The following is a 25,703-nucleotide window of genomic DNA, read 5'->3' as shown; positions in this document are numbered from 1 at the left end:
CCAGGTCGCAGTAGTCAACACTAGGTATGGAGTGTCCCTCCCCTACGCCCCCCCCCCCTTGGGGATGGGTTCAAACCCCAGCTTTGTCACTTGACTTGTGGTGTCCTTGTGCAGGTGACTTGCATTGTTTCCTCCAGCATTAGGTGATGAGTTACCCCAACTCCATAGTGTCACTGGGAGCATTAAATGGGCTGATGCAGAAGGGGAAGGCATGGGGCACGACACACACAGGAGGCCTCATCTTTGGTAGTTAAAGCTGGGTACAACGGGGAAGCCGTGATGCAGGCCAGTTTTAGCCTTCCCATCTATTTGCCCACTCCATGTAATCTTCCATTTGCCCACTCATCACACTCCTGATTTATCCCTTTTTCCTCCGCTCCACCCACCCACCACCCACTTATCCATCCATTCTCCCACCCACACAACCATTTGCTCTTCCCACCTGTACAGTCCATTTAGTCATTATTCCACCCTTCCACTCACTCATCCATCATATATTCACCCGATCCCACCTAACTGTTCAGCAATCCATACAGATGTATCCCCCGTCCACCCATCTATCCATCCACAGCCCTGCTCATGATTTATTCACTTACACCATACACTTCCCATTCTTGAGCTGATCCATCCGTATACCCACTCATCCATCCACACATTCCCCTCTCCATCCATCCACTTAACATTCCCACCTGGTCATTCTCTACTTATCCGCTTACCAATCCATCTATCCACTTAGTCATCAAATCACCAGTTCATCCATCTGTCCATTTCCCAACCTATCCATCATAGGTATCCACGCAACATTCCACTTATGTATCCATCAGTCCATACAACCACTTAGCCATCCTTCCATCTGTCCACTCACACTCATGCACACCCACACCCTATCCACCCACATACACTATCTGCAGCTATATCTGCTCCACTGAGTTTGAGGGGCCGGTGAGCAGCCACTGGAGACAAGCTAGGTGAGGGTGGGGAGAGAATAAAGTTGCATCCAGAGACCACCCTCTTCATGCCAGAGATCTCACCACCCCCCAGCACATCCCTACTGGTTGACAAGAATGAGAGCAGACAGTCAGTGGGTGGGCCCGTCTGGCCAGATGGTATTTTGGCTACACGGCCTTTATATACACACATGTTGCTAGAACGCTGAACATGGACCACGCCCCACCCAACATCCCCAGTCCCAAATGCAGAGTAGCCAGGCTTCCAGACATAAATTAAAAATAAAGTAAAACTAAAAGAGTTGGTCTCTGGGAGAGAGGAAGAGCTCATGCAGAGATGAAGACAAAGGCCCCTGGGAGCCAGAACCAAGAAGGAGGACACATCCCTGCCGGCCCCTCCCCTCAGGATCCTCACCCCCCAGGGCCCTCTGCCCTAAGATGGGGTCACTAACATCAGTCATCAGGCCTCCGACCCTTTAATGTCCAGTCTCCCACCTTATTTGATTTTGGCGCTGGCCCCTATTTTCCCACCACAGCCCAAAGGAATGGTGTCCTGGGGGGTGGGGAGGGGTGGGGATGGGTGCAGCCCGTAGGTCTTTAGCTGGCTTCTCCGGGTTCTAGATCTGAGTCAGGGGACCCCACACATTCCTTGCTGAGCCGCACAATTTCCTGGGATAGAACTTCCATGTCCTAAGAAACAAAGGAGCCATCAGGGGCCAGAGAAGGGACAGGGGAAGCCCCCTCACCAAATCAGGGGTATTATCATTTTCACCCCATTAATCAATGCCCAGCTATGTCCAGCCTGGGCCACAGAGATAGTTGGAGAAGCTCACAGAGCCCCCGGCACCAGGCTGAGTGAAGAAAAGGTGGTGTCATAGGGGCAGGAGACTCTAGAGAGAGAGCTGTGAAGATGGGCGTGGACCACCTGCTGTGCACAGTGTGGCCAGAGGATCTAACCCCCACCCTTGCCCTTCTTTCCCACTCAGTGGCGATATTGGGGTGGCAGGATGAGCGGATGGACGTGTGGATGGATGCATGCAGGATCCATGGTAGGTAAACAAGTAGATGAGTGAACTGCTTAGAGGGCAGATGGAGGACAAGAGAAGCAGCAGGTCACTGGGCGGGTGAGTGAGAGAGATGATTGATGAGTAGGTAGGAGAGAGCAGTCCCCGTCAGGAAATGGGTGGAAAGACATAGGACAGATGACCGGATGGGAAGGTGGCAGATGGGCAAATAGTAGGGTAGGTTGATGGGAGAGCTGGGTGAATGTGTATAAATAGACGAGTGGGCGGATGCAGGGACAGAGGGAAGAGTGAGAGTCTAAACCAATAGTCTGCGTGTTGACTGAAGGGTGGGAAGCTGAGAGGATGAGGAGTGGTTGGCGAGTGGGGTGGGTAGGCAGGTGGCTCAAAGGATGGACGGGAAGGCTGGTAGACCACACGCACCTTGTGCAAGTGCATATTCTTGGTGAGCTGCTCCTCCAGCATGTTCTGCAGCTTCTTGTTCATCTCCCGAAGGTTCTCATCACCTGGCTTCACTAGGTCTCTCAGGACGCTGCCCAGTCCGCTGCGGTCTGTGTGGCCTGCTGCCACAGACACATCTGCAAGGGCCCAGTCTTGAGAGCCACCTCCTCGGCAGAGCCAGGAGAGATGGACAGAGAAGAAAGGAAGGGAACAAAGAGCAGGGGAGAGGAGTGGAGGGAGAAGCCAGGAAATGGAGGGGCAGAGGCTTTGCCGTGGGAAACCTGGCTGTCAGTTGCTAGCTTTGAAGTGGGGAAAACAACTGATGGAGCTGGAGAAAGGTATATGACTGTATGTGGAGCACGCAGCACACAGTCAGCTCTCAGCACTTGCCAGTCAGCATCATTCTCATGGATATGAGAAAATAGGGAGAGGAGAAGGTTTGGAAAGAACGAAAGCACAAAAAACAGGGAGGGGGAGAAAGAGGAGAGAGGCGGGAGAGGGGAGGGGGCCAGAGCAAGGGAGAGAGAGATATAAGGATCCCAGAAAGGGCAGATATGCAGAGAAGGGAAATTTCCAGGGATGGAACAATATAGACGCTCAATGGGAACAGTGAGACGAGGTGAGGGGGTGGGGCAGAAAGAAGAGACACGGGAGGAGAAAGGAGAAAGAGAAGGGCAGAGGGACACGTTACGGGCAGGGGCATGGAGAGATGACAAGGACACAGAGCGGGGAGGAAATAAGAGACAGAACAGAAAGGCGCACAGGCTGGCCCCGCTCTCCCCTCCACCAAGTGTGGTCTTGTCAGTAACTTGGCTGAGTTCCGAGCAGAGAAGAGAAGCACAGGACAGTGGGGGGAAGGGGCACTGACCAATCCGGCTGTCCATGACGTAGGTCTCGATGATGGCACTCTTTCGGCACAGGTCCTCTGCCATGGAGGCACTGCTCACCTCCAGGTGCTTCACCTGCAGGGTGGCCCAGCCCACCTCAGACCCTCAACTGCGCATGTTCACACATGAGGGGTGGTCGGGCAGACCCACCTGCACACCCCACCACCCCCTCAAGGACATGCCAAATGGGGATGAGCAGGCAGACAGCACCTTCTCCTCCAGCATCCATTTCTCCTGCTGCGTCTCTGCTAGGCGCTGAAAGAGCTCGGCCACTTCCTCATCTGACAGCTCCGCGGGCCTAGGGGGCTGGGCCTGAGGACTGCTGGATAAGGACTGCAGGGAAGAGAGACCAGCACTGCTCAGCGCCCTTGCCCTAGGTTGGAGTCAGGGTCTGAGAAGAACCAGGATGGGGGTGAGAGGGTGGGCCTGCAACTGGGCCTATGGGCAATTCTGGACCTCCCTTTACCTAAAGGAGGAGGACATTCACCACCACACCACAGTTTACTGAGAGGATAAAGGGAGGAGCCGGCAACATCTAACTTCCAAATAATAAAAAAGACAACAAAGAAACAAAAGTAAATAAAATGAAAAAGAACAATAATGAGGAGGGCTCCAACCTGTAGTAAACAGGAAAACTAAGGGAGAAGGGAACCAGCTCAGTGAGAGCACTAGGGAGCCAGCGGGAAAATGTGAAGGGTGAGACGTTTTCTGCAGGTCCACTGGGCTGGTCTCTTCTGCAGCTCTGGGGTCATGAAAACAAGAATTGGGCCTCTCTGGTGGTACAAGGCGTTAAGATGCAACCTACAAAGCTATCCACAGCCACTGCAGCACGAGTTCAATTCCCGGCCAGGAAGCTACCCACATGGCGCAGCAGACCTCTCCTGACTCACCCGCTGCTCCCCTCAGCAGTATATTTCAGTCAGTCTGCCTGTTCTGTTCGTCACTCTGTTTCTGGTAAATCCTCTCACCACCCACACCTCTGGCCTGTACCCCAATTCTTGTATCTGTAATAAATAAATCTTAAAAAAAAAAAAAAAGAAAACAAGGACCACACTAGATTCTAGCCCTGTAAGGGACACAAAGCCATGAGATGTAACCTGTGTGCTGAAACTTAATGCTGGTTTTCATCAGACCAGGAGAAAAACGACATTTTGGGGCCAAGAAGAGAAATCTGGTTAAGGTCATAGTATTAGATGAAACAAAAACTTACCACATTGTGAGGGCAGAAGTGAGCTGAGCAAAAATGGGTTAATTAGGATCTCACTGAGGTTTAAAAAAGAGAGACCAGTCTGGAAGGTTGTGGACTAAGGTTTTAGAATGGTGATCTCCGCATGGTGAAACAGCTTTTTTTTTTTTTTTTTAAAAAAAAAACAATTTAGAGCCTCCCCTGGTGGCGCAGCAGTTGAGCGCTGGGCTGCGAAGCTGCCTGCAGCCTCTTCAGCACCAGGTTCGATCCCCAGCCGCCGGGCGAGGGTCCCACATGGCACGGAGACCTCTCCTGCCGTGTCCGCTGCTCCCCTCAGCAGTGTATTTCATCAGTCTGCCTGCTCTGCTCTCCGCTCTGGCTCTGGTGAATTCTCTCACCCTCCCGCGCTTCTGACTGTATCCAGTGCTTGTATAAATAAATAAATAAATCTTTAAAAAAAAAAAAACACTTTATGTTTTTTAAAATTTTTCTACAATGCACATAGACTACTTCTGGAATAATAAAAAGTTATTTCCAAATCAAAGTAGCTGGCATGGATGCTGACGTGATAGATGACAATAACAAGTGATAACTATAAGCTGGAAAAGGGGAAAAAAACCTATAAGTTGGAAAAGGGGACTTCCTGCAGGGATGAGGCACCTACTAGCAGCCATGTACATTATGGCCACAGATGATAAAATAGAGGGTCAGAAACAACCACTGACCCGCTCCCCATTTAGCAATCTGAATCCAAGTTGGTGAGCTTGGGGAGTTGACAGGAAAAGATAGGTACTGCGCCCAGAGTGGGAGATGGTTCCAGGGAGGAAAAATGTCCCAGGATTTTGGTAGGAGAAGCTGGGGCCCGTAGGCACTTCCCTGCCCCTTACCCTGGCTGGAACGGCCGAACTCTCCTTCTCTCGCAAGATCTCCCGGTAGCTGAAGGAGGACACACTACTGCTGTCCCCTGTCTGGGTCCGGCTTGGTGAGTTCATCTCTGAGAGAACTAGCTCCTCAAGGCCTGGACAGAGTGGGAAGAGAAATCTGACCCCTAGTCTCCCAGGCTCCCAGGGTAGAGACTGGCAAAAGAGGCAGAAATAGATTGGAGGAAGCTATAAAGAGGCAAAGAGATACTTGGGCATGGGGAAAAGCAGAAGCAGACAACAGGGTAAGGAGAGACAGAAACAGAAAAAGGATCTGTATCTCCAAGTGAACACATGCAACAGAAGAGAAACAAATGTGAAGTAACTGGGGGAAAGATGGCGGCGTGGACACCACATGGGCTTAAAGTGGTAGATGTGGGCCTCCCTGGTGGTGCAGGGGCTAAAGTCTTAGCTATCAAGCTATCTCCAGCCATTGCAGCATGAGTTCGATCCCTGACCAGGGAGCTGACCCACATGGTGCAGCAGACCTCTCCTGTCACGCCCGCTGCTCCCCTTAGCAGTGTATTTCAGCAGATGCAGCTGTTCTGCTCCCCACTCTGTCTTTGGTGAATCCTCTCACCCCCCGCACTTCTGGCCTACACTTCAGTTCTTGTATTCATAAATAAATAAAAATAAATCTTTAAGGGAGCCTCCCTGGTGGTGCAAGGGGTTAAGACGCAACCTATGAAGCTATCCGCAGCCTCTGCAGCACGAGTTTGATCGCCAGCCAGGGAGGTGACCCACATGGCACAGCAGACCTCTCCTGACTCGCCCACTGCTCCCCTCAGCAGTGTATTTCAGTAGATCTGCCTGTTCTGCTGCCCTCTCTGTCTCTAGTGAATCCTCTCACCCCCACCCCCGGCCTGCACCCCAGTTCTTGTATGCATAAATAAATCTTTAAAAAAATAAAGTGGTGGGGCCTCCCCGGTGGTGCAGCAGTTGAGAGCTGGGCTGCGAAGCTGCCTGCAGTCTCTGCAGCGCCAGTTCGATCCCCGGCCGCCGGGCGAGGGTCCCACATGGCGCGCAGACCTCTCCTGCCGCCCTCTGCTCCCCTCAGCAGTGTACTTCATCAGTCTGCCTGTTCTACTCTCCACTCTGGCTCTGGTGAATTCTCTCACCCTGCCGCACCTCTGACTGTACCCAGTGCTTACATACATAAATAAATAAATCTAAAAAAAAAAATAAAGTGGTGGATGCACTCAGACTCGGGGTAGGAAGACAGATGACTGGAGTGGGTATAGGGGCATCCCCTGCCCCCACAGAGACAAAAACACCAGCAACAGCAAGCCAGAATAGATGACAAACAGAGATGCTGAAGAAAGACACAAGTCAGAATAGAGACAGAGAGAAAAGAGTTAGATACAGACTCTTACAGCCATATATCAAAATCGGAATTCATCTAATGGATGAGGGGGATGTAAGGCATGCAAATCACATCTGCTGGATGGCTCGTACAAGGATCCGTAACCAAATAAGTAACAACAACAAAAAATCTGTACCCAAATGGAAACAAAACTCCTTTACAAAGAGAGGCAACTCCAGGAGATGGTACCTCAGAGAGACAGTGATTTGGTGAGATCTATCCACTCTGCCAATGAGCTTGGGCCTGTGCTTTTGCAGTCCTCTCCTAGGGAGAGGGCTGACACTACACTCCAAGGATTTCAAGTGGGGGCTGAATGGCTGTGGAGGGCAAGGGAGCAAGTTTCCTCTGAGCCTGCAAGATGGGAGATGCACCAGAGCCATCACTGCATTTGCTGTGTTTACTTAAATGTATTTATAGGCCAATTTCTGCAACAAAAAAAGTCTGAAGCAACTCAAGTTTTTTGGTTGTGTCTTCTGCTTTAAGTAGCAGAAGTAACATGGATTTTAGCTGCATGATGATAACACCACCGTGTTGCTGCCTAATTGTGTCTGCCTAGCTCAACTGGGAGCTTCTGGAAACAGAGACTTGGTGGGTTTCCTATCAGGGATGCTGGATGTGATTCTGGGCTTCAGTCTAAATTTATTGAATGAGATAATAGGTACAAAAGATTCAGAGACACTTGGGGGAAGTGTAGGAGCATGTGAGGGGGTAGTGGAGAGCAAGAGACAGAGAGAGAGAGGAAACACAAAGACAGGAAGAGATGAAACTGAGAGAAGAAAAATGTGGGAGAAAAAGACAAAGTGGGGAGAGAAAAGCAGAGACAGAGAGAGCCAGAATCAAAGAGACAGAGCAAAAAGGAGACAGAACGAGATCATACAGAGAGAGAGAGCAACAACAGAGAAACAGAGAGAAGGTAAAGGACAGACCAAGTTCAAGAGGGACAGAAGACGCAGGAGCCTAGCACAGTGAGGGGAGGGAAGCAGGCCCAGCCCAGTCGCCCCACCGCTTTCCAGTTGCTCACCTGAGCGGCCCTTGCTGTTGGTGAGGATGTCCTGCAGCCGCTCCTGCAGCTTATCAGCCCGTTTCCGCTCCAGGTGCAGCTGCCGCTTGAGGTCCTTGAGCTGGTTGGGGGGGGGGAGAGGAGGATGATGGGGCTGAGGTCTAGTGGGCCCCTAGGTGGGGAGCCGTGCTTGGACACCCCAATCGTACCGCAGCACTGCCCTTCTTCTCCAGGATACGCTGCCCATCCACTGTGTCCTTCACCTCCTGTGGACAGAGAAAGCAGGGCTGCTGGGTACTGCCAGGGCCACATGCAATGCCCTCCCTGCCCCACTACTGTGCGCTAAGGCTTGGGGTGCCTGGTGTCAGTGACCTGCTTCAGGTTGCTGATGGTCTTCAGGTGGCAGTCCCGCTCCTCTTGGGCCTGCTGGAGCTCATCCCGCACACCTTGTAGCTCCTCTTCCTTGCTCTGCAAAACAGAGGTCAGTTCAGGCCTCCACTTGGAAAGCAGTCATCCCACAGGTGCTCATCCCCCCCTGGGAAGAGGAAGACAAGAGGCACCTTCAGCTCGCCTGTGTGCTGCTCATGACACTGCTTGAGGGCTTCCTCTTGTTCTTGCTGCTGCTGCTGTAGAGATTCCTACAAGACAAATCTCAGGTCTGGCCACAATTCCCAGAGGACACTATGCCCAGTCAGCGAGGGGTGTGAGGGACCACAGTAGGGCAGAAGTGACTTACAGAAGTGACACTCCAGCAGTAGACAGCAGTCACATCTAGGGCTGTGCCCTTTGCATTGTAGACTGACACTTGCATTTATATATTTTCTTAAGATTTATTTTTATTTATTTATGCATACAAGAACTGGGTCTAGGTCAGAGGTGCAAGGGGTGCGAGGATAAACAGGAGACAGAGTGGGGAGCAGAACAGGCAGATCTACTGAAATACACTGCTGAGGGGAGCAGCAGGCGAGACAAGAGAGGTGTGTGGGTCAGCTCCCTTTTCAAGGATCCAACTCATGCTGTAGTGGCTGGTGATAGATTGATAGCGCTGAGACTTTAGTTCCTGAGCCACCAGGGGGGCCCTGCATTTATATTTTATTTTATCTAGCAAAACGTAACAGCACATAGTGCATGCCAGGAATATTGTAGGGATTTTACATATATTGACTTATGGTATACAATTCTTCAATAATACTTAGACAGTCAGTATTATACCAATAATCTCTTTTTTTGCTGCTAATGATAAATAGCCCACAGAGAGGTTAGAGAACTTGCTTAAGGAAATTGGCCAGGCCAGGATTCCATCTCAGGTATCAACTGGGTCTAGCATCTATGCTCTTCTCTGCTCCGTGACACTTCCCCTTATGCATTATATTGAGTTTTCTAGAAAATGGCAGTTAAAGCTCTTGTTCGAACAAAATCAATATATTACAATAATTTCCTGATAGGAGTACAGTTTCAGAAGGAAGAGGTACCTCTTCAAGTGGGCACATCTGACCATCTGCCTAGCTCATGGCCATCCCCTGCATCCCCTTCTAGAGGGCTGCTGTTGAGCCAGGGGTTCAGGGGGACATCCCCAAGTCAAGAGCATCTTAGAATGTTCTGGGGCCTGACCACTCCTGGTCCCCTGGTCCATGGATGCCTCCCGACTCAGTCTCTGAGTCTCACCAGGCGGCAACTCACCTCAGCCTCTTTCAAGCGCCGTTCAAACCAGCCCTTGGCTCCATCCATGGAGTGTACCTGAGCTTGAAGTTCTTCCACTGTCTGCTGGAGAGTCTCCATGTCCCGTGTTCGGGCCTGGGAGAGGGCAGATCATCATGGGCCAGGCAGGTGGAAGAGCGGGCACCTCATTGTGCCATCTCCTTGGCCCATCAGCAATGCGGCGGCCCCCAGGTCTTAGAGGCAGAGGCACCCACCCACCTTCTCCTCGCGGATCTGCCCACGGAGCTCCTCCTCCTGCCGCTTCTTATCTTCATGGAGCTCTCGGAGCTCACGCTCATAGCGGGCCCGCACACCCAGCACCTCCTTCTCATGTCGTAGCCGGACCGCTCCCAACTCTTCCTTGTGCTGGGACTTCTCCTGCAGAGTCTCCATTGCTAGCTCATCCAGCATGGCCTTCCGCTTTTCAGCACTCTGGGGGCCAGGAGGGCGAGGTAGGAGGACATCAGTCAACCTCCTTCCCCAATGCCACATCCAAGGAAGGAGCCAAACTCCACCTCTTCCCCATCCCCACAGAGTGGGCTAAGGCACCCATCCTCATGGAACTGGTCACTTTCCATCCACTCCCATTCCTGTGGGCTTCTGACACCACCTGCCCCATCCCAGGGTACTGGGTCCATGGCTCCCCACACAACCTTCCTGCCTGCCCGGTGGTCCCTACCTTCCGGGCCTCTTGGAGCTCCTGGGTCAGTTGCTCCTTCTCCTGCCCCATTTCTTGAAGTTGTTCCAGCAGTCGACTATTGGCCCGTAGTGACTCCTGATGTGGGGATGAAGGGGGAAAGTTGGATAAAGAACCTCCAAGAGGTGCCAGTCACCCTGGACCCTACCGGTGGACCATCCTACCCTAGCCCTTATAAAATGGGTATTGTTCTCTCCATTTCCACGTGAGAAACAAGGCAGAGACTGCTAGCTGCTCCCCAGTATTCTCTCTCCTGCTTCCCAAGCAATAGACTATGCAGTCAGGCACATGGTCATCTTGCTGAGGTTTCCCTTTGTGTGCCATTAGGTGTGGCCATGGGATTAACTGCTGTAAGCAGAAGTGGTGAGTGTCATTTAGGTTATGCTCATAAAAGAAAGGGGCAGGCTGGTCCCTTGCCCTCTCCTCCTTCCTTCCAGATGGAGTACAAGCATGATAGTAGGGAAGCTTGAACAAGCATCTTGGATGCCAGGAGAGAAGTCTTGTGTGGAGGTGGCAGAGCAGTAATGCAGAAGGAAGCCGGGGCACTGGTAACTGATATTCTATCCCTGACATCCACCCAGACTCAAGCTAGAGGCCAGAACTTCCATCTCACTTAATCCACTATTGTTCTGGTTTTATAACTAACCAAAAAGGCTTAGTCTCAGAGAAGTGACATGACTGGGTCTAGGACACAAGGATGCTAATAAGTTAGGGGGTTGACTGGAATCCAGGTCCTCCTGACTCCATCATCTTCCCACTGAGCCAGCACAGGGAACCAGGGGGAGACTGCTCCGAGCCAGAGGCGTCACCTGGAGCTGGGAGTTAAGGTCATCTTTCTGTCCCATGAGGTCCTCATACTCAGTCTGCCGCTGCTGCAACTCGGCTGTGAGCCCAGTAGTCTGTTCCCGGAGCGTATTCAGTTCCTGGGTCTTGGCTGTTTGGATCTAAAGGTGAGGGGAAGTTGAGTGGAAGGTCCCAGGGGCCAGTCACAGAGTGCAAGCCTCCCAGTTCCAGGGAGACAGGGAGAGAGGTGGAGAGAGGTGGAAAGAGCCAGGAGGGGAGAGAGAGAGAATTTCAACCAGAAAAATAGTGAGAGAAAGAGATTGATAGGAGAATGGGTAAATGTGGTATATTCTTTTTTTTTTAAGATTTATTTATTTATTTATACAAGCACTGGGTACAGTCAGAAGTGCAGGAGGGTGAGAGAATTCACCAGAGCCAGAGTAGGGAGCAGAACAGGCAGACTGAGGAAGTACACTGCTGAGGGGAGCAGTGGGCATGGCAGGAGAGGTCTGTCGTACCATGTGGGACCCTCGGCGGCGGCCGGGGATCGAACCGGTGCTGCAGAGGCTACGGGCAGCTTCGCAGCCCAGCACTCAACCGCTGCGCCACCAGGGGAGGCCCAAATGTGGTATATTCTTATTATGAACACTTCATAGAAACAAAAGAACAGAACAGTGCTACATATGGATAAACCTTATAGATATAATGTTACAGGAAAGAAGCCTGGTACATTTATGTGAATTTAAAGAACCAGAAAAACTAATCTATGTTACTGGAGGTAGTTATTTCTGGGGACGTATTGATTAGGAATGGGTAAAGGGGCCTCCCTGGTGGTGCAAGGGGTTAAGTGTCAGCATGATGAAGCTATTGGCAGCCACTGCAGCACAAGTTCGATCCCCAGCCAGGGAGGTACCCACATGGCACAGCAGACCTCTCCTGTCTCGCCTGCTGCTCCCCTCAGCAGTGTATTTCAGTCAATCCACCTGTTCTGTTCCCCCCTCTGTCACTGGTGAATCTTCTCACCCCCACCCCCGGAACCTCTGGCCTATACCCCAGTTCTTGTATGCATAAATAAATAAATCTTTAAAAAAAAATAAAGAACGGGTAGGGGCCTCCCTGGTGGCGCAAGCATTTAAGCACAGCACTATGAAGTTATCCTCAGCCTCTGCAGCATGAGTTTGATCCCTGGCCAGCCAGGGAGCTACCCACATGGCGCAGCAGACCTCTCCTGTCTTGCCTGCTGCTCCCCTCAGCAGTGTATTTCAGTCAGTCTGCCTGTTCTGCTCCCCACTCTGTCTCTGGTGAATCCTCTAATCCCCCTCCCCCCTGCACCTCTGGCCTGTATCCCAGTTCTTGTATGCCTAAAAAAATAAATCTTAAAAAAAAAAGAATGGGTAAAAAGGACCTTCTAGGGCATCTAGATGTTCTACAACTTGATCTATGTGGTAGCTATATGGAGATAGATAAATGATTCACTGAGTGTATACTTAAGATCAGTACACCTCATGCACTTTACTGAAAGAACTAGAATGCAAGAAAAGTAAGAATGGATGCCAGAGAGAAGAGGGGTGGGCACCAAAAGAAAAGAGAAGCTGAGAATGAAACAGAACAGCTTGGGGTCCAAACCACCAGGCCCTGACACCCGCAAAGGGAATGGGCAACTGGCGAGGGATCAGTGAGGACTCCCAGGGGTACTATACCTGCTCCAGGGCAGCCAGGCTAGTCCTCAAGGCATTGTTCTCAGCCAGAAGTCCTTCCACTTGTTCCTGTGCATCTGCATTCTGGATGGACACCTGGTCCCACCCCCACAAAAGGTGAGAGTGCATCTAGAACAAGGGGATAAGACCTCCCACGGCCAAGAAAAAAAGAACACATGTATGCACACACGCTTGCACACACGCTTGCACACATGCACACACACAGAAACCAGGATCACAGGACGCAGGACTACTGGGACTTTGCCTGCCTGTATAACACCCACTGAGGCTGCCTCAACCCTCGCCCCCCCACCTCCCTGAGCCCATCCAGTCCAATGTACCTGATCTTGTAGGGCCCGCAGAGCTGCTGCATGCTCCAGGCGTTCCCCCTGCCGTTGATCTCTTAGTTCTGCCAAGCTCTATGGGGGACAGATCAGAGGAGCCCATTCCAGACCTCAGCCTCCCCTGGAGTACATATAACCATACCAATTTCCTCTCTGACCATCCAACAGTAAGTACATTTCTAACATTCTCATTCTAGTATCTCAGACTACCCAGCCATCAGAGATCTGATTCACCCAGACTCTAGGTCATCAGCCTTAGTGGCCTCACATAGCCTCAACCTCAGCTCCAAGCATCTCAGACACACCTAGGCCCAAGCACCTGAGGATTTCAAACTCACTTAGCCCCCCACCTAAAAGAGGTCTCCAAATTGGAATCTAGGTAATCCAGGACAGCCAAGGACTGCAGTTTCACCCAGACTCCTGACCCCAACCCCCATGGGTTCCAGGCAACCTCAACTCCTATGTCCCTAGCTCCCAAGAGTCTCAGATTCTATAGGCCTAAAATTCATAAAATCGTTTAGTTTCTAGTTCCTGGTTAAGTCTAAGACCAACCCCAGGCCTGCTACTTTTGTCCCCAGTCTCCAGGGATCTTTAGACTCCGTGAATTAAAGACCCAGCTCCTGGGAGTAATACCTTTACTCAGACTTCTGTCCCCAGCTCTTAAGGGCCGTAGACCCATAAGCCACCACTCCAAGGGGCCTCAGACTCGCACCCTCTATAGGAAAGCCTTCAGGCTTCAGAGTCCCATAGCCCCCAACCATCAGGAATCTCAGACCCACCTAGACTATTGCTTTAGTCTTTAGTCCCTCAATGTCTAACTCACCAGTGTTTTGTTCACAGCCCCCAGGGGTTCCACAAGTCAGTCTCCCCCAGTCCCACAAAACCCTTTCCCACCTCTGGGTGGGGAGCACCCACCCAGCCATGTCCTCAGCCCCTAAAGTTCTTGGTCACCAACCTCCAGGGAGTTCAGACTCACTCCAACTCCCAGCCCCAGTCCCCAGGGACCAGATTTCTCCAGGACACTGTCTCCCATCCCCTGCAGTTTCAGATTCATCCAAACTTGCAGCATACAGCCCCTTAGTCCTTAGTCCTCAAGGTATCTTCAAATCATGCAGACTCCTCGCCATGGGAACACTAGTTCCTATTTTCCCAGTTCCTAGGCAGGGAGAGGTGCCTAGCACCGGTGCCGTCCCAATATTTCCAACAGAAGAGATCTTAGATTCCCCAACAAGTCTCCATAGACTGCAGAGCTCCCTGAACTCCGAGCCCTGGTCCCTGTCCCAGCAAACTCAGATACCAGCCCCTCACCTGATTGGCAGCTTCAAGTTCCTGCTGCAGCTTCTGAGTTCGAGCCAACTGGGCTTTGAGATCCGCTTCTTTCCGCTGTTGTAACTCCTCAATCTTGTTCCTAGGGGCAATGTGGGGGTACAATGGTCATGGTCTAAAGCCCAGTCTCCAAGCTCAGCCCTTGTGGTCCTCAGTTAACTGTCGGGAACCTTCCCCATTGTCCACCTACACCCTGTAGTTACCGGCTGTCATTGAAGAGTGTTTCCTTTTCTGTCTGTAGACGGCAAAAACTAGGCAGAGAAAGACAGATGGGTCAGTTCCACAAGTCAGTCTCCCCCAGGCCCACAAAACCCTCTCCCACCTCTGGAAAAAAATTACCTTTCTTGTTTCTTTTTCAGTTTCTCTGAGAGCTGTGGGGTGCAGACAAGTGATAACAATTAGAATAATATTAATAAAGAAAAAAACTTAATTTATAGATACTTCTTATTAAGTCTTTCTGGAAACCAGAATTTACTTATGCTATCTCACTGGATCTTCAAAACGGTCCTGAGATGTGCATACTCCTGGTTATACAAACGGGGAAACTGAGTCTCAGAAGAGTAAAGTAATTTGGTTGCCTGGATGGTCAGCAGCAACAACATGATCTCCACCCAGCTCCCTCAGGCTCCAAGGCCTAACATTTATGCTGACAGTGTATTGACAGATGACCACGTCCTAGTATGGCTCTGGTGGGAGGCCTAGAAAGCAGGATCATGATTGTCTTCCTCACAACTGGGTCTCCGGTCCCTATGAAAAGTCTATAAATGCTTAGATGAATGGAGGGCTGAATGGATGAATAGATGGAAAAATGAAAAAGCAGAGCTGGGAGGAGACACAAGGGATGGGGCTTGACCAGTATATGATAGAGCAGGACCTCTTCAGCCCATTTCATATTAAAAGCAACCCTGAGATACAAGTGTTAGTCCATTTCAAAGATGATGAACTGAGGCTTTTTGCCCTGCCAGGGGAAGCATGGCAGGTGGGGAGTGGGGTGGTGCAAAGCCCAGGGAAAGCTTAGCAGTCCCACCTTAGCAAGTTCTTCCTGTAGCCTGGACGTTTCGGCCTGCTTCAAGCTCTGCAAGGAAGGATAAGGGTGGTTATCAGCAGGGGAGGGCAAGGCCTGTACCTCTCCCTGCCATCCTGCACCTCTAATCTATCAGCACAAGAGATGATGATGTCACAGACATCTCCATGGGACCATAGGCAGAGTTAGGATATCTTCCTAATTCCTCATGCCCCAGCCACAACAGACCCACTTTACCTCCAAGCCTTGCAGTTGCTCCCAAAGCAATCTCTTTTCCTCTTTTTCCATTTCCCATTTCAGTTCCACCTCTGCCAGTGGCATGGGGGGCAGAACACTATGGGCCAGGCTCCCTGGGATGTCCCCTTGGCCTTCGCTGGCAATTACAGGCTTCCCAGACTCTTTCCCATAGCGCTCCTGCAAGGCTGGTGGGTAGAACAGATATATATGATGGATGCAACGATCTCTGAAGACTCTTATCGTGCCTCAAATAGAGGGACATTTGACTCAGGCAGCAGAGACATTGCCCCAAATGACCACAAGTCTATAAAACAAAGTTTCAACCCCATCCGTGCTTCTCACAAATCTTTTAAACCCCACCAACCACTGAAAACCTATCTATCATCCAATTGGCCAAGGCTGGTTTCTACCCTCTATCATCAAGCCTCCCAAGGCCATGCCCTCCATCTACCACACCCTATATGGAGCTGAATCCTAACTATAACCTCCTGATCCCCAGCCACATTATACCAAGCCTCCCTTCTACTCATTGAGCTACCACCCCACAAGCCCCAGCTGCTGACCAAAAGCCCACATACCAGGTGGACCCCTCCACACTCTACCAAGCTTTTTTTCAGCCTTCATCCCAGATCCCACTGACAACCTGAATCTTCCCAATATACCTTCATTCACTTGTTCCATTTAGTAAACATCTCCATTTTGATGTTCAATCTGTTAATCTCTAATATTTGCTAGGTACCAAGTGCTGAAGCAAACTCAGAAAGCTATCACCTCATCTCTACTATGAACTTCCAAGTGAATAGACTTTGTATATTAGGAAGATTTGGCTCAGAGAGGTAAAATGGCTTGTTCAAAAGTCATACACTTGCTCATGGCAGGGCCAAGGCTGATTCAGAAGCCTTTCCCTTTCCCCCAGGAGGACAATACCCTACTCAAATCCTAAGGTTCATACATCCCCAAGAGAGCCTCCAAGCACCTGCCACATTCTTCTGTAGGGCTGTGTTTTCTGCTTGCAGTCTCAGCAGCTCCCCATCCACCACACTCCCAGCTTGAGCAGCCCCTGCTCTGGCAGCCCCCTCTTTCAGTTGCTGGTTCTCCTGCTCCAGTTGTTCCATCTGGCTGCAGAGCTGAGCAGGGGAGGCAGCAGAAAAGCATAGAATCAGAGCGATATTCACTGAAATATGCATAATATTTGGTTCATACATGCATGCTACAGTTCACTTAATTCCCATAATGCCCCTGTGATGTAGATGCTCTCCTTACTCAGTATTCCCACTTCACAGATAAGGACACTGAGGCACAGATGTTAAACAACTTCAAATTCACACATCTGTTAAGTGGCAGAGTCACAGAAGATTGAGAATATTGAGAACAATTTTCCCTTTGTCCACTCCCAACCTCGCAGTTGCAATCTGAGACCTCAGGTTTCTCTGGAAGTTGTTGGTCCAAGATGTCAGCACCATGGATAGCCCATTCACCAGCCCTCTTCTGTGGATTCGTATGTGTCTGGGAGCCTAGGCACTACAGACAGCATTGAGAGCACTTCTAGGGCCAGCACCGCCCATAGCCCCTAAGGTCAGCCCTTGGCCTTGGAGAGGTGTATAATACAAATAAAACTAAGCCAGACCCTTGCTCAACTCCTGGCTAAAATATAGTTCTCACAGCAGTTTTTGTCACCATTTTCAGATGAGAATACTGAGGTCCACAGAGAATTTTTGTCTTCTTGCCTGGGATATTTTCTACCCAGAACACTATTCCTTTCATTCAGTTCTTTTTTTTTTAATTTTATTTTTATATTCCCCATACAATTGCAACCCCCTTATTTTGACCCCAATCCCTCCTTTCCCTGCCCCGCACCCCCCATAGAGTGTCTCTGGTTCATTATTGTTTGTTGATTTTGGTTTTTTTTTTTATTTTTTCTTTCTTATAGTTATTCTTTTTCCTGGTCTCTTATTTAAGTTTTCTAGATTCCTGCTATCATTCAGTTCTTCACACTATTGGTTTCTTTGCATTCTTCATTGCTCTGCTCAAATGTCACCTTACAAGTAATATCCCCCAAAACAGAAATCCCAATACTCTCTAGCACAGTATTCTGTTCATATCTTTCTTATATAGCACTATTCACAATTAAATTTACCTAAATTGGGGCTGCCCTCATGGCACAAGGGGTGAAGCACAGAACTATGAAGCTATCCACAGCCACTGCAGCATGAGTTCATTCCTCAGCCATCCAGGGAGCTACCCACATGGCACAGCAGACCTCTCCAGTCTTGTCTGTTGCTCCCCTCAGCAGTGTATTTCAGTCAATCTGCCTATTCTGTTTCCCACTCTGTCTCTGGTGAATCATCTCACCCCTGCACCTCTGGCCTATACCCCAGTTCTTGCATGCATAAATAAAAAATTTTAAAATAGGGCCTCTCTGGTGGCACAAGGGGTTGAGCACTGCACTCTGAAGCAATCCACAGCCTCTGCAGCACAAGTTTGATCCCTGGCCGGCCAGGGAGCAACCCACATGGTGAAGCAGACCTCTTCTGTCTCGCCCACTGCTCCCCTCAGCAGTGTATTTCAGTAGATCTGCCTATTCTCCACCTCACTCTGTCTCTGGTGAATCCTCTCACCTGCCTGCATCTCTGGTCTGTACCCAGCTCTTCTATGCATAAATAAATAAATCTTTTATAAAAATCTTTAAAACAAATTAAAAAATTTACCTAATTTTTTTATAGAGGCATGTTTTATTTATTTATTTATTTGTTTGTTTGTTTGTTTTGTTTATACATGCACTGGGTACAGTCAGAAGCGCGGGAGGGTGAGAGAATTCACCAGAGCCAGAGCGGGGAGCAGAGCAGGCAGATGGACCGAAGTACACTGCTGAGGGGAGCAGTGGGCGGCAGGAGAGGTCTGCGCGCCATGTGGGACCCTCCTCCGGTGGCCGGAGAGCAGCCGGGGATCGAACCGGCGCCAGAGGCCACGGGCAGCTTTGCAACCCAGCGCTCAACCGCTGCGCCACCGGGGAGGCCCTAAATTGTTTTTAATTTCTTAAATCTCTGAAAATTTTTGGATCATATATTATAATTGGTAATTCACTTTTATTTTGTAACATAGGCTCACAATCAGATTCTGAAACCAGATTGCCTGGATGTGAATTTTTACTCTGTCATTTACTAGTAGTGTGACCTCAGGATAAATTACTTCATCTCTTTGGGGCTTTTTCCTTTATCTGTTAAATAGAAATATGAATAATATCTTACAGGCTTATTGCAAGGATTAAATCCATCAACTATTGTAAACAGGACCTGGCAAGCAGTAAACCCTGTGTAACTCTGAATTATCAGTTCATTTATTATTTGTTTACTATGTTATCTTCTTTTTCCCTATCCAATCCTCAGAATGCAAGCTGCCCAAGAGTGGGTACTATTCTGTGCTACTCACAACTGCTTTCCAGAACACAGCTCACATAGTGAGTGCTCAAGAACTATCTGCTAAAGGAACAATTAGATGAAATGTCTTGGCAAATACGTAGTGGAAGTAGGCCTTGAGCCCAGGTCTCTCTGAGTACTTTCAGTTCCTGGAGGAGTAAGAATGTGAAGGAGGTCTCTACACCTGGCCCAGTGCCTAGCCCAAGGCTGGTTCCAGGAAACGAGCTAGATTATGGAAGAATGACTGTCCTTGACTTATCCCATAAGAACTATGATACCACCAAGGCTGGAGATAGGAAACAGTGAGCAGTAAGGTGATAAGGTCAATCGTTATGTGACCATTAGGGGCTCTGAACTCTCAGGGGCAAAGACCCACTGAAAGATGTTGTCTAAAGGGCTGAAGTGCTAAGACCTTAGGTCAGTGCAACTTGTATGGCTTAGACTAGAAAAAGAAGCTAGACGGTTCAGTAAGGAGTCTGTGGGAATAGCAGGTGAGAGGTGGTATGGTTAGAGGCAGAGCAGGACTACAGGGTGGATGTAAACCTTTTAGATAAGACATATTTTGGAGGAAAATGAATTCATAAAAGGATACCATTGGTAGTTAACACTTACATAGCTTATACTGCTGCAAGGCTATGTTGTAAGTGGTTTACAGACATTAACCACTCAGTCCTCACAAAAGCCCTATAAGGTAGGTGCTGTTATTATTATCATTTTCATTTTAAACATTTCAGAACCAGGAAATGAGCAAGTTAAGTGACTTGCTCAAGGTTACAGTTAGTAAAAGATAAGGTCAAGATCTAGGATTCTTTTTTTAGGTATTGACTGCTATTTGCTAAATCATCTCTCCTGATAATTGTACAAGTTTAAAGGTTGTTTTGTTTCTTAAGGTCTTGTGTACTGTATTTTTAGGTGGAACCTTGGAAATACAATTTTTGTTGCCAAAAGATTTTTTTTTATTAAAACATACTAAAAACTGGGCCTCCCCGGTGGCACAGCGGTTGAGCGCTGGGTTGCGAAGCTGCCCGCAGCCTCTGCAGCGCCGGTTCCATCCCCGGCTGCTCCCCGGCCACCAGAGGAGGGTCCCACATGGCGCGCAGACCTCTCCTGCCACCCGCTGCTCCCCTCAGCAGTGTACTTCAGTCCATCTGCCTGCTCTGCTCCCTGCTCTGGCTCTGGTTAATTCTCTCACCCTCCCGCGCTTCTGACTGTACCCAGTGCTTGTATAAATAAATAAAAATAAATCTTAAAAAATAAAAGTAAAAAAAAAAAATGACCATGGATACCAGAAGATAGATGAAAGGACAAAAAAAATGTCTCCAACTTCCCAGTACACTTAAAAGCAGCCAGGATGCTAAAATCAATGAGAAGACAGAATTACCAATCGGGGATGAACTATCTAGAAGAACTAGAACCCCAGGCTCAGGTCAGACAAAAGCAAGGAAGAGAAAAGGAAAGAATTTCAAACATCTTTCTACCCCATATTAAGCATAAGAGCTTTACCTAAGAACCCCCTACACCCACACAACCACCTACTGTTCCATAGCATCAGCTCCAAAATATACACAAGGGAACTTAAAGCTCAAAGGAGTGTCTTGGCCAGAAATGAGCTGACCCCAGAGCTTGCAGCCATCTAATCCCAGCATATTGGGTAGCCCATCTTGTCAAACCACTGCCCCCCAGCAGCAAGCCAGGACCTGCTTCAGCACCATGGACAGTGATCCATAGCCCGCCTCCATTCAGCCACCCACTACTGCCTCAGGGCTTCAGCCCACATGACCTCCAGCCCTCATATACCACTAGGTTCCCCCTCAGGTCCCCCTCGGCTATCCAGGGCACCAGCACCTTGCTGAACTCGGCCATAAGCGTGCTGTTCTGCAAACGAAAATCCTCCTCCTGGCTGTGCAGCTTTGCTTGCAGCATCTCATTTTCACTCAGCAGCCCCTCCACTTCCTGCAGTGGTAGACATGGACAAGGTCTCCAACAAGGACAGAAAGGATGGGGTGATATAGCAAAGAAACAGAGAGAGGGAGCAAATTATATGGTAGGGGGAAGAACATAAGTTATGGAGAATGAGACAGGTGAAATCAGGACATACAGGGAGAGATAAAAAGGGAGACAGAGAGACACACAAGGGTAGAAAGAAGGGAAACATGGAGGGAGAGTGGTAGGAAGGAGAGGGGTAGGTAGAAATAGAGGAAAGAGAAAGGAGAGATGGGAGAGGGGGATGGACTGGGAAGGAAGAGAGATGGGGAATGAGAGGAAAGAGAAAAAGCAGGAAGACAGAATGACAGAAACAGATCAACAGGAAGAAAACAGGACAGAAAAAGGAGAGAGAGGCGGACAGGGAAAAAAATGAGCCAGGAAGATAGAGGAATGCAGAGAAAGAAAGAGAAGAGAGAAATGATCACAGTGGTACAAACAGGTGGGAAAGAGACAAGAAGGTTGGGGGGAGAGATAAGAATCAGAGAGCAAAAAACAGAAAGACAGAGAGAGATTCAGAGAGAAGGACAGAGAAAGGGAAAAGGAAAGACACAAAGAGAGGCACAGAGTGAAAGACAACCACAGGAAAACAAAGACAGACACAGAAACACTTGGCAGCGAGACAGTCACAGATGAGCACACACAGAGAAAAAAGGCCAGTACAAGGAGATTTCAGCTAAGCCAGTTCCCCAAATACATTTGCCCGCCATGGGACCCCTTACCTGAGCTTTCTTGCTCTTGCTCAGTGCCTAGAGGTGAAAGGAGTGGGAAAAGAGATAAGGTGAACAGAGACAGACTCCCTCACTGAGGTATGGAGACTATGTGGCAAGTGTATGGGGGTGGGGGAGACAACACTGACAGAGGTTGGGGAATGGGAATGTCTCAACCATAGAATTTGCATGACAAATGAATGAGGGGATCCTGCTTTGGTGCCTCAGCACAGAAGTCATACTTTTCTCTAAGCTCCTTAAAATTGCTCATGAATCTTACTATTTAACCCTTCATGGGCTGGGTATCTGGACTCAGAAATTGTGGTTTCTGTGTTACATCTGTCCAAACTTGTCTGTGGAAACTGCCACTCCTCTGCAGGACACCCAAGGGCATTGCCAGGTTGAGGAAATCAGCACCCTAACAAAGAGAAGCTGCTTCCTGACTGCCAAACCGCATTCCAGATTCCTTCATGTAACAAATTATCTATGGAAAATATACTATGTATAACATTGTGTTCTGCGTGGGAACAAAGCAGGGAAGAAAGAAACAAAGGACAGCTGTGAGTGCCTTGAGGGGCCATAACAGGTTATGTGTTATCTCATTTCGAGAGGATCCCAGAATTAGGCTTAGTCTCATTTGACCAGTAGGACCAGGACAGGAATGGGAAGTAAGAGCACAAGGCAGCAGTGTAAGTAGAGGACAGGAGGCAGATTTGAGGCAGATTTGCCCATAGATTTGACTATTTAATTATAAATTGGTGAATGAGAATACATAAGTAACTGAAAATAAAAATGAATTAAGAGTAAATTAAAATGTGTCAACAAATCAAGCCAGATGAGATAAAATTAGCAGATTAAAGGATCTCCATGAGAACTTTTTGAATGACTAATGGCAGCATGTAACGTTAGCTCTGGTTCACTGTAGATGTTCATGGGATAGATGCATAGTAAGATAGCTACAGGAAAGCATGGATGGGTGAATGGGAAGAAGGTACCTTCTGAGCTTTGCTGAACTCCTTATCCAGGTAGGCAACCTTCTGTCGAAGACTGGTGAGCTCTGGTGTAGGGAATAGGGAAAGCAGGGAGTTTCAGCCTCAGTCAGTGGCAGGGAGCTGAAAGATCTTTCTGCCAGGTCTCTGAGATTTTTTGCCCTCAGCCTCTGTCCCCCAAAGACATCCCCACTTAATAAGACCCTCTTAACTTACCAACACCATTTTTGCGTAGTTCATCTGAAAGCTGGTAGTTATTTGTCCGGAGTTCCAGGAGCTGAGCCTTATGGGGAAGCAGGAAAGGAAAGACTGATTTGGTTGGGAATATGCCCCTACCATAACTATGAGGGAAACAACCCCCTGAGCCCCACAAACCCTGCTGCCCTCCACGCGTGCCTCTTTAGTGACTCCCTAAGGCCTGTGCTTGCTGCAACCTTAATGAGCTTCTAGCCCCTCAGGCCCTGTCCCTCCTCATTCAGCTCTGTTTATAACCACATCCAGCCTCACCCCTCCATCTCCCTGCTGCCTTCATTTCTCTTCCAATGCACTCTGAACTCAGGCCATGACAGCACCCTGTCCCAGCCAAGCTCTTGGTCTGTTCCATGGTTCTCCACACCCACAGAATAAAGTTTCTCCTCCTTGTCTTGGCTGACCTCATCACACACTATAAACACTGTTCTGACTGTCCTTCTGTCAAGAGTGAGTGTTGTCTATCTTCTTGGCCAGATCTGGAAGCCCCTAAGTAAGGGTGGGAGATGGGCCTCCTTTACTCCTGCTTTCCCAAGGGAAAAGGAGCTGGTATTCTACCCAATTTTCATAGAGTAGGGGTTTTCTGGAGTCCCCACTCCCAAGGCTCTCCAAATATGTCCAGGCCCCTTTTGAGAATTAAAGAAAAGTGAAATTGGGGCTATTCCAAACAGCATACCCTTACCTACCAGCACTGTAGGGCACTGAGGTCAGTTCTTCCCAGACCCACTGGCCCTTATCCACCAGGATCTTTCCCTCCCTACCATGGCATCAGCCTTCACTCACTGGTGGTCTACTAAAGGTCAGAGGGCTTAGCTTCTACAGAATCTTCCCTAGCCCTGTCCTCTCCAGGACCTAATGTTCTCTCCAAGGGTGAGCTAATAGGAATACCCTTGGCACCCACTTAGATTCCCTATCTATTAGAGCCCAATGTTTTTTCCCTCACTGGCAGCCAAATGGAGTCAATCTTCCTCACTGAAGGATCCCTGACATCCCTCAAGATCTCCCCAGTTATGCACCAATGGGATAGACCTACACCCTTCAGTGTATCTGCTCCACAAATCCTTGGGTGGGCCAGTTGGATTGTTCTTACTTGCTTAGAATCCCCTGCAGTTTATAGGAGTCTTCCCCTTTCATGGCCCAAGGATCTCACCCTTCCACCAAAGCAACCCTCACACGGGGACAACTGGTTTCCCTCAGTCAAAGACCAATGGATTACCTGTTTACTTGGAATTCCTTCTCCCCCTCTACAGGACCCTATGCAAGAGGGCCCCCCTTTCAGAGTCTCTCCACACACAAAACCAAAAGATCATCCCCCAAATACTTCCACACATTAAGCCCAAGGAACTGTCTCTGCAAGGGTTCATTCATGATGCAATGCTGTTCTTTACCCCATCTCAGAGTAACCCTCCAAAGGATCAAGTGGACATTGTATCCAGTCAAGGTAGCCCCCAAAGCCCAGTGACCTCCCCTCCATGCTGCCCAAGATGTCACTCTTTCACCTCTTTAAGCTCTCTCTTATACAGGGATGAATGGTATTACCCAGATTATTACTCATTCAGGGCTTTCTTTACCCCAGGTCTAATGGAACCACCCCTAATCATGCAATGCACCGCCCCTTCCTAGGACCCACTACCATTGCACGCACAGGATCTCCAACTTCCAGGAACAATGACAACATGTGGGGTCTTTCCCCAACTCCCTGGCATAGTGGTATCTCCCACAAAAATTTTCACCTCGCACAGGGTGATGGTATTGCCTTCTCAAGGGCTCACCGCACCGTGACGCAAACGATCCTACATCGGCTTCCTTCCTCTCCAGACAAAATGGTTTCGCCCTCTCAGGATCTCCTTTCCTCCCATCTCAACGCTATTATCACCCATCCAAGGTGTCCCCTGCACGGGTCCAAAGTCTCATCCCCTCCAGGTTGGAGCAAAGTATCACCCACTCCAGGATCTCTCCTCCACCCACAAGACTATCAGAATCCAAACCTGAGAACCCGAGTATCTCTAAATCCAGTAGTCTCACCACTCAGTGCCTCAGTTTCCCTCCCCCAGATCAACCCCTTAGATTGCACGTCCAACCCAGCTAATCGATTCTCCGAGCCGGTAGCAGGACCTCTATCTACCCCGCACCCCCAGTCGCTAGCCCGGTGGTCTTTTCCCTGGCGAGCGGCACCTGCATCCGCTGAAACTCCTCCTCAGACAGAGCTTGCGCCATGTTCCTCCCCCCCACCCCCCGAAAGCTTGCGGCGCAGACGCAGCTCGTCTCTCCTGTCAGGCTGAGAGTCGGACCAAACCACTGGTCTCGAATGAAGGGGTAGAAGTCCACTCTGGAAGTTCAGCATTTTGGAGACAGAAAGAGGAGAATCAAACTGACAAGTCAAGTGAGTTACAGTTTAGTGCTTTGCCAGAATCGAGGTCACCTGATGTGGCTTTTGAGCTGTCATAGACCACCCATTCTGATGCGACACTATGGTATCCCTGTCATGGGTGGACTCGTCGCAAGGGAAGTGTCCGCCGACAGAAAATCACCCTTCCGTGGTGCTCCTTTAATGAGAAAGGTTGACTTAACCGCAGGAATGAAAGCGGAAGCTTGGCGCTGGTCTTGTTCCCGCCCTCCCCGGCTGACCAAAGGGGAATCCCGCCTCCCGTAAAGCCTTTGCCTTTTTTTTTTTTTTTTTTGAAGATTTGATGTTGATTTTATTAACGCGGTGTTGCGCGTCCGGTTAGGTAAAGGGGCTAGCCTGATAGGAAAGAATGGCAGTGAATCAAACGAAAAGGCTTC

The 25,703-nt window shown here is 49.3% G+C and overlaps 1 protein-coding gene across 2 annotated transcripts; it reads right to left on the bottom strand.

The window, feature by feature from the left end:
• Positions 1-1,081: 1,081 nt before the first annotated feature.
• GRIPAP1 (GRIP1 associated protein 1) lies at positions 1,082-25,171 on the bottom strand. 2 transcript variants are annotated; one of them, XM_037512415.2, is made up of 26 exons: positions 25,095-25,171; positions 22,887-22,953; positions 22,677-22,738; positions 21,694-21,720; positions 20,834-20,941; positions 16,549-16,699; positions 15,573-15,757; positions 15,339-15,386; positions 14,651-14,682; positions 14,515-14,562; positions 14,294-14,393; positions 12,983-13,060; positions 12,645-12,737; positions 10,971-11,105; positions 10,144-10,239; positions 9,684-9,896; positions 9,447-9,560; positions 8,327-8,404; positions 8,139-8,234; positions 7,976-8,032; positions 7,788-7,887; positions 5,371-5,501; positions 3,508-3,630; positions 3,279-3,372; positions 2,393-2,547; positions 1,082-1,637 (listed from the first exon to the last, which is right to left on the bottom strand). In XM_037512415.2, exons 1-26 carry the CDS (start codon positions 25,134-25,136, stop codon positions 1,545-1,547), a joined length of 2,526 nt encoding a protein of 841 aa, XP_037368312.1. In that variant the 5' UTR covers positions 25,137-25,171; the 3' UTR covers positions 1,082-1,544. The 2 variants fall into 2 exon arrangements, with proteins under 2 accessions (XP_037368312.1, XP_054551715.1); XM_054695740.1 differs by having other exon boundaries at positions 2,393-2,529; positions 25,095-25,142.
• Positions 25,172-25,703: the final 532 nt, after the last annotated feature.

The sequence above is a fragment of the Talpa occidentalis genome, unplaced genomic scaffold (assembly GCF_014898055.3).
Source record: "Talpa occidentalis isolate TD23 unplaced genomic scaffold, MPIMG_talOcc4v2.1 talOcc4.15, whole genome shotgun sequence".
NCBI lineage: Eukaryota > Metazoa > Chordata > Mammalia > Eulipotyphla > Talpidae > Talpa > Talpa occidentalis.
This window is presented reverse-complemented; position numbering and strand designations above follow the sequence as displayed.